This window comes from Marmota marmota, unplaced genomic scaffold (assembly GCF_001458135.2).
Source record: "Marmota marmota marmota unplaced genomic scaffold, marMar, whole genome shotgun sequence".
Taxonomy (NCBI): Eukaryota; Metazoa; Chordata; class Mammalia; order Rodentia; family Sciuridae; genus Marmota; species Marmota marmota.
This window is the reverse complement of record NW_026000108.1, coordinates 30,104,715-30,113,528: the sequence shown is the minus strand read 5'-3', so window position 1 is coordinate 30,113,528 and position 8,814 is coordinate 30,104,715. Positions and strand designations below refer to the sequence as shown.

At 38.3% G+C, this 8,814-nt stretch overlaps 1 protein-coding gene across 2 annotated transcripts; it reads left to right on the top strand.

Annotated features, from left to right (window-relative positions):
- The first annotated feature begins 285 nt into the window (after positions 1-285).
- Positions 286-8,131, top strand: Tlr10 (toll like receptor 10). Of its 2 annotated transcripts, none has more exons than XM_015482025.2 (3): positions 286-377; positions 4,354-4,432; positions 5,435-8,131. In XM_015482025.2, the coding sequence occupies exon 3, from the start codon at positions 5,495-5,497 to the stop codon at positions 7,928-7,930; it is 2,436 nt and encodes an 811-aa protein (XP_015337511.1). In that variant the 5' UTR covers positions 286-377; positions 4,354-4,432; positions 5,435-5,494; the 3' UTR covers positions 7,931-8,131. The 2 variants fall into 2 exon arrangements, with proteins under 2 accessions (XP_015337511.1, XP_048640282.1); XM_048784325.1 differs by having other exon boundaries at positions 5,310-8,131.
- Positions 8,132-8,814: the final 683 nt, after the last annotated feature.

The following is an 8,814-nucleotide window of genomic DNA, read 5'->3' as shown; positions in this document are numbered from 1 at the left end:
TTGTTGGTGTTCCAGGGGCTGAAGGAAGGGGGGGCCTGGTGAGCTGCTGCTTGTAGGCATGGCTTTTCTGCTGGGGATGATGAACAGGTTCTGGAGATGGAGAGTGGTGATAGATGTACAGCCTTGTGGATGAACTTAATGCCACTTGATTGCACACTTAAAAATGGCTGTAAAATGTTATGTTGTAGTTTACCACAATAAAAAATGTGCTTTTAAGATGCTAATAAATTTATGTAACTTGCAATGCCGCTAGCATGCAGTAGAGGGGGAAAGGGATTTAAACTTGACTTTCCTACCTGCTCCTGCAGCTAGTTCTGCCCCTGTCAGTGAACCACCCACACATACCTGCAGCTCTGCGGAGACGTGAGAGCCCTGGGGTAAGGACCGTTAGCTCTGTTTTCTTTTTTAACGACACTCATGAAAAAAGAAATAAGGGGCATATGTATCTTTTCTGAAAAGATAATTTAAGCTAATATAGGTTGGGGGGAAGTAGATTTATTGAGATTTTTCAGTATTTACTACTTTGCCTAAAGATCTGTGATTGGCAACCAGGAATATTATTGTGAGGAATTATCTTGCAGATGCTTGGGGGCTTGGGTTTTCTTCACTGCTGATTAAACCTGGTCAGCTCTTCTACCTAGAGTTGATGACCTCAGGAATTGTCATGAGTTCCTTTTTTAGTTGCCTTTAATACATGTTGACAATATCTGCTGGGTGAGATCTTTGGCTACTTAATCATATCTGTTGCTCCTTTACCCAGTTCAAAGGTTTTGCATATGCATTGCTTGCCAAAAAGTAGGGGCAGATCTGATGGACCGTGTGCAATGTTGTTCTTGCTCAGTTTCCCTTAGAAAACCAAGTGGTTAAAGATGGTGGTTTGGCTGCTGGAGGGTTTGGTTCACATTATGTAGGTATTTCATTTCTTAGAAGAGCTTTCTCATGGACGGCCTATGCTGAGCTGTTAATTAGAGATGTGTGCATTTTGAGATTTCTTTCAATTCTTATGAAATTATAATGATCTTAAACATATATTTACGCATAGGCAAAGTCTCTCAAACTTTGTGGCACCCGGAAGAATGTCCCATAGCTTCATACCACTTCAGAGAAAAGCACCAGGGTTGGAAGAGGGGAGGAGGCCACCATGGTAACGGGCCAGGTCAAAGGAGACCATCTCTGTCATCACATTCTAAGCTGCTCCACTTCAGGGTTTGAGATGCCTTAGCTTGGGTTTAATTGCCATCCAGAAGGGGCCGGACAGATGCAGGTTCAAATCCCTTCTCTACTGCTTTTTCACTGGGTCACCTTGGGCATGTTACCTAACCTCTGGGTTTTAGCTCCTCTATCTGTAAAATGAGAATAATAATAACCACTATTTTGTTGGAATGTTGAGTAGGTTGAATAAGATAATGTAGGGAAAACACATAACTCCATATCGGACACATGGGAAACCATCAAAAAAGATCATTCTCTTATGTTTCAAAAGTCATTCAATGTTCAAGGGATTTTTAAGCCTTTGTCCCTTTCTCTGAATCATTGGGAAAAGAGAAATTAGATGACTAAGTATATATCCTTTGGAAAACAACCAGTTGTCATTTCTTGGTGCCCTTGGATTTGGACTGATAAGTCAAGTTTTTTTTTTTTTAGTTATTAAAGAAAGTTACTGTTTTTCACCTGCTTCCAGCATAGTAGTAATAGTAGAAATATGATATTTACTGAATGCATCAAAAGTTTATGTTGGGGCTAGGGGTGTAGCTCAGTGGTAGAGTGTGTGCTTAGTATGTGTAAGGCCCTGGGTTTGAACAACAACAAATTTATGTTCTATTTTAAAAATGTTTTAGTGAAATGCCATAATTCACATGTATTGCCTGAGGAATTGGACCTTTTTATTTCCTTATATTAAGAGAAGTTCACAAAAGGTTCTGCTCTCATTTTATTTCCATATATAGTTGTGGTACTGGGGAGGGGGAAGAAATGGGTAAGAAAAGGAAACTCTGACATCTCAACCCAAAGGATTCCAGATAAAACAATGGACCAGATTCTGCTACATTTTTCAAGGGTTATCCAGACCTGGAAGCTTAAAGTAATTTGCTGCAAAGTAAAGTACTCTGTAAGATGATAACATTAAAATCGCCTTTATCAGTTTGGTGACTTGGTGATTATAATTACAGGGATCTTGCCTAGCCATAATGGAGTCTGAGGGGGGAAAATCAGTATTGTGATGTATTCTTTATGCTTTTGATATTTGTTCAATGTGAATTTTCACATTAATTTCTTTTAAAAAATATTTCATTAGACCATTGTTAATCTTGATGACTGAGTTCCTTGTTAACCTCTTAAAATCTGTGCCTTACTTACTTTACCCTGGTCTTGGCCTTGATAATTACTACCATTTATTCAATGTGTCATTCCTAAGTGATTTGATGCATGATCTATTTTATGCTTCTGCATAAACCCATTTTATAGTTGAGAAAACCTAGCCTTTCAGAGATGAAACAAGTAGCGCACGTCACACAATCAGTGAATGGTTAAGACTGGACTTGAACACAGGTCTGTCCATCCCTAACACAGATTCATTCTTTAGGCATCACACACTGCTCACATGAGGAATTCACAGTATCCATTCATTCATTCGACACTTACTTTTTAGAACACATTATGTACCATCTTGTGTTAGGAGAATAAAATGTTAAAGTCATTCATTCATGCATACATTCCACAAATATTTGCTGAGCCTGTGCGGTGGATACAGAAGAAGACAAGATAGACAGCCATCAAGGGGATGGGGTGTGGAGGAGACTGTCAATAAACAAAGGAACAAAATAGTTGTAATCTGGTAAACTCTAATTTGCCAGAATAAGAGTTGATAAAATATAAGAATTTTATCATCAAAGTGGATAATTAACATATTTTTCTAAAATGTAGGAATTCTCCAAGTGTACAATGTAAGGAAATTCACACAAGACATGGTGATGATGTGTGTCACCAAGATCGGGAATAAGATGCTCTGTATACTTTGGTGGTACTAACAGTTATATGGACAGTCTGTCTGTCTGTCTATCTCCTCCACATGAGGATATAGTGAGAAGGTGGCCGCCTACACACTGGGAAGAGGCTCCTTGTCAGGAATTGTCTTCCAACTTTTTGATCTGGGGCTTTGTAGCCCTCAGAACTATGAGAAATAAATGTTTGTTATCTAAGCCACTCTGGCTATGGTGATTTGTTACTGCAACTTTAAACTAAAGACAAAGTATTTTTATTTTTTTAGTTATTTTGGAAGATATCCCCATGTTTTCTAGAATTTCTTAAAACACACACACACATAAGCACACACAAACTTGGGAAGGTTCTAGAAAGAGAAATCCAGATGTTAGTGGGTAGTTGTTAGGTCAGCTTTTTCACCACTGTGACCAAAAGACCTGATGAGAAAATTTTAGAGGAGAAAAAGTTTATTTGGTGCTCATGGTTTCAGAGGCCTTATTCCATAGACAGCCAACTCCATCGCTCTGGGCCCAAGATGAGGCAGAACATCGTGGAGGAGCAACAGGAAGCAGAGAGAGACACTGTAGACCAGGAAAAAAATATACACCCCAAAGGTGCACCCCAGTGACCCACCTCCTTTAGCCACACCCTACCTGCCTGGGTGACCATTCAATTAATTTCTGTCAGGGGATTAATGCACTGATTAGACTAAGGCTCTCATAATCCAATCATCTCCCCTCTACGCTGTCTTTCATTTTCCCACACATGACCCTCTGGGGGATACCTCATAGCTACCAAAACAGTAGTATTCTAGATAGCCTCATGTTTTCATTCTGCCAACTTAGCCCACCATGTCCATACCCACATGTCACACAGTCTCTCTATTGTCTTTGTCTCAATTATTTTTCTTTCAAGTCCTTATCACTACCCCACATATACACGCCTTATTTTGTTCTCAGACTCTTTTCTTACTCGCTGGAAGGTAAGCTGTGAAGGAAAAGAAATCTATCTGTTTTGTCTGTTGCTAGACAATTCCCCAATGTCTAGAAAAGTTTTGTCAGAAGAGGCAGTTAATTAATATCATGAACAATGAACGCATGGAAATCTTAGTTCTCCCACCACCTCTCTTCCGTGTCAGAGAGACAACTTGAAGCCTAGCTCCTCTCAAAGTCCTCTCAATCTTCCATCATGACTTTTCTCACCTGTAAAGTGGGGGTAACAGTGTTTCCCTCACTGAGTATTGTGACTAATGAATGAGATAATACATTTAGGATGTATGTGTGGCATTTAGGATATACCTTGACACATCAAAATCCCCCCAAAATAAAAACTGTTTTCTTTTTAAAAACCATTATTATTGCTATTATTCAACAGCGATCCAGATTGCCTCCAATCTGAACAGGCAAAAGGACAGGAATCCTGATTGTGTCTGTTTGGACCTTCAAGTTAGAGGGTAAGCGATTTTTAAAGACAGATATTATCTCCAGGGACTCTCTATATCCACAAATATAAAAGTTGAGGAGCAACACCGAGATATTAATTCTAGGGCCCATAATATTTAACAATAAAACAAATTACTTTCACTCTTCTTAAAGCATTCTGGCTATCGAAAGGGGATGTGGGAGGGGGGGATCTGGCAAGGACATTCCTCAGCGGAGTGGGAGGGAGGTGCTTCTCCCACCTACTGCACTCTCTGTGAGAATCAGACCTCAGTTTGGGGGACATGGCACATGCAGTGACTGGCTTGTAGATGTATCAGCCAAGGTTCTGAGTTTAAGTCAAATCCCCAATATAGGTTGGGACTTTACTCCAGTCTCTTGGTGAATATAGTCAGATACTGGCATTAAAAAAAAAAGTTCTAGAAAAACAAAATTATGTCATTTGCAGGAAATGGATTGAATTTGGGAACATTAGGTTAAGTGAAATAAGCCAAACTTATAAGGTCAGGATTGTATGTTTTCTCTCATGTGTGGAAGCTAGAGAAGAAAAAGGAAAATAAAAGTTGGGTGAGGGGAGGGATCTCATAAAAATCAAAGGAAAATCAGTAGAATAGAGCAAAGGGACCAGGGCTGGAAAGAGGGGAGGGGGCAAGGAAGAGCTGGAGAGTGACACTGACTAAATTATACTATTACATTGTGTGCATGTACGAATATATAACGATGAATCCTACAATTGTGTACAACTTTAATGCAACAATAAAACAATAAAAACTAAAAATAATTACATTTTTAAAAAAGTCCTATGGGAATTAACAAACCACTTTATTTTATTTTTATTTTTTTTTAGTTGTAGACAGACACAATACCTTTATTTTATTTATTTGTTTTTAGGTGGTGCTGAAGATTGAACCCAGTGCCTCACACATGCAAGGCAAACATTCTACCAACTGAGCTACAACCTCAGCCCTTAACAAATTAATTTTTTTAAACAATTGTTCTGTGCTATCTTTCCACAGTTTGGAACTCATCTTCATCATTCATATGAGGAAACCAGGGATAAAATACTTGGAAACACAATGAAACTCACCAGAAACTTTTATGTATTTTGTAATATTGTTATGTCAATAGAGGGCTTGGCCTCAAAGCTTCCAGAAGAAAAGGAATTAATTACTAACTACTCCAATATGTTTCTAAAAAAGGTTCCCACAGACTTGACCCCAACCACAACCACACTGGATTTATCATATAACCTCCTTTTTCAAGTTCAGAATTCAGATTTTCATTCTCTCTCCAAATTGAAAACTTTGATTTTATGCCATAACAGAATCCAACAGCTGGATATCAAGATCTTTGAACTGAACCAGGAGTTAAGATATTTAGATTTGTCTTATAATAGACTGAAGACTGTAACTTGGTATTTGCTGGCAGGTCTCAGACATTTAGATCTTTCTTTTAATGACTTTGACACCGTGCCTATTTGTGAAGAGATTGGCAACATGTCTCACTTGGAAGTCCTGGGTTTGAGTGGAGCAAAAATACAAAAATCAGATTTCCAGAAAATTGCTCATTTGCATCTCAATACTGTCCTCTTAGGATTGAGAACTCTTTCTTATTATGAAGAAGGTAGCCTGCCCATCTTAAACACAACAGAACTTCACATCGTTTTGCCAAGAAACACAAATTTTTGGGTTCTTTTGCATGATGGACTCAAGACTTCAAAAATATTAGAAATGACAAATATAGACTGCAAAAGCCAATGTGTGAGGCATGAAACTCAACAGAATCTTATTTTAAAGAATGCCAAGACATCTATTCTGTTATTTAACAAAGTTGATTTACTCTGGGATGACCTCCTCCTTATCTTCCAATTTGTTTGGCATACATCGGTGGAATACTTCCAAATACAAAATATAACTTTTGGAGGGAATGTTTATCTTGACCGCAATTCATTTGACTACTCAAATACTGTAATGAAAGCTATAAAATTGGAGTATGTACATTTCAGAATTTTTAATATTCCACAGGATAGAATGTACTTGCTTTTTACAAACATGAATATAGAAAACCTGACAATATCAGATGCACAAATGCCACACATGCTTTTTCCTAATTATCCTGTAAGTTTCCGATATTTAAATTTAGCCAATAATATCTTAACAGATGACCTGTTTAAAAAACCCACCCAATTGCCTTATTTGAAAACCCTCATTCTGGAGGGCAATAAACTGGAGACACTTTCCTTAGTGAGTAGCTTTGTTAACAGTACACCCTTGATGCACTTGGACCTGAGCCAAAATCTATTACAACATAACAAGGATGAAAATTGCTTTTGGCCAGAAACGTTGATCACCATGAACTTGTCATCCAATAAATTTGCTGATTCTGTTTTCAGGTGTTTGCCCAGAAGTGTTCAAATACTTGACCTGAATAATAACCAAATTCAAACTGTCCCTAGAGAAAGTATTCACTTGAAGTCTTTACGAGAGCTAAATATTGCATTTAATTTTCTGACTGATCTCCCCGGGTGCAGTCATTTCAGCAGACTCTCAGTTCTGAACATTGAAATGAACTTCATTCTCAGCCCATCCCTTGATTTTTTCCAGAGCTGCCAGGAAGTTAAGATTCTACATGCAGGAAGAAATCCATTTCGGTGTACTTGTGAATTAAGAGATTTCATTCAGCTTGAAAAATATTCAGAGGGCATGATGATTGGATGGTCAGATTCATACATCTGTGAATACCCTTTGAATCTAAAGGGGACTCGGTTGAAAGATGTTGATCTTCCTGAATTGTCTTGCAACACAGCTTTGTTGGTTGTCACCATTGTGGCCATCATGACCATTCTGGGGGTGACCATGGCCTTCTGCTACCTTCGCTTGGATCTGCTTTGGTACCTCAGGATGCTAGTTCAATGGGCACAAACCTGGCACAGGGTTAGGAGGACAGCACAAGAACAACTTAAGAGCAATGTCCAATTCCATGCATTTATTTCCTACAGTGAACATGATTCTCTCTGGGTGAAGAATGAATTGATCCCCAATCTAGAGAAAGAAGATGGTTCTGTTTTGATTTGTCTTCCTGAGAGAAACTTTGACCCTGGCAAGAGCATTGCTGAAAATATCATAAGCTGCATTGAGAGAAGCTATAAATCCATCTTTGTTTTGTCCCCCAATTTTGTCCAGAGTGAGTGGTGCCATTATGAACTCTATTTTGCCCAACACACTGTCTTCCATGAAAGGGCTGATCGCATCCTTCTTATCTCTCTGGAACCCGTTCCATTGTACTGCATTCCTACCAGGTTCCACGAGCTGAAAGCTCTCATGGAAAAGAAGGCATGCTTGGAATGGCCCAAGGATAGATGTAAATGTGGGCTTTTTTGGGCAAATCTTCGAGCTTCTATTAATGTTAATTTATCAGACACTGGAGAAGTGTGTGAACTACAGACATTCTCAGAGCTGAATGAAGAGTCCCGAGGTTCTACAATATCTCTGATAAGAACAGATTGCTTATGAAACTCCACCTCTGTAGGGAAATTGGGGATCATATACACTGTTGGGATATAAATGGATACAATCTTTATGATGATAATTTGTCAATACCTACTAAAATGAAAAATCATTATTTGCCACAGTCCGGCTGCAGCAAAATAACCGGGGGGTGACGAATAACTTGTGTATGTTGATACAGCAGGAGTGGGAGCCGTTTATTGCAGGACAGGAGCAGTATTTATACATTTCACACAGCTTATCTAATTAGCATAAACTAGATACAGCAGTCAACCAATCAGGAATCTCCACACTTAATGGCTCGCTTTTGTTACTTCTCAAACCACTCCCTCTGGCATTTTGCCAGGCACCATCCAGACTTGTTTATGAACTCTAACATTCCCCTGGCAAAATGCCAGGTGTTATTTTGACTTGTTTACAGACTCTAACAATTATTCCCTTCATGTCATTTTCTAGAAAAAATTCTAAAAATATATTCTCTGGGGGTTGGGGTTGTGGCTCAGTGGTAGAGTGCTTGTCCTAGCATGTGTGAGGCACTGGGTTCAATCCTCAGAACACATTAAAAAAATAATTAATTAATTAATTAGAGTTAAAAATATGTTCTCTAAAACACCTGTACAAGTTTGCAATGTTTTATGTAAAAAGATGTTTATCACAGAATTTTTTTATAACCATGAAAAGTTGAAAAGCTTCCCAAATATTCACAAAATAAGGGTTGATTCAATAAATTCTAGTATACCCATGTAATAGGATATTAAATAGCCATTATAGTATGGAGAAAATTATATTAATATGTTAGTTTATACATTGAAATAAAGGTCTAAAATAATCTGTATCAGCATACTGATATAGTAGTCATGGTTTGGGTCTAGAAGTTTGGATTACAGGAA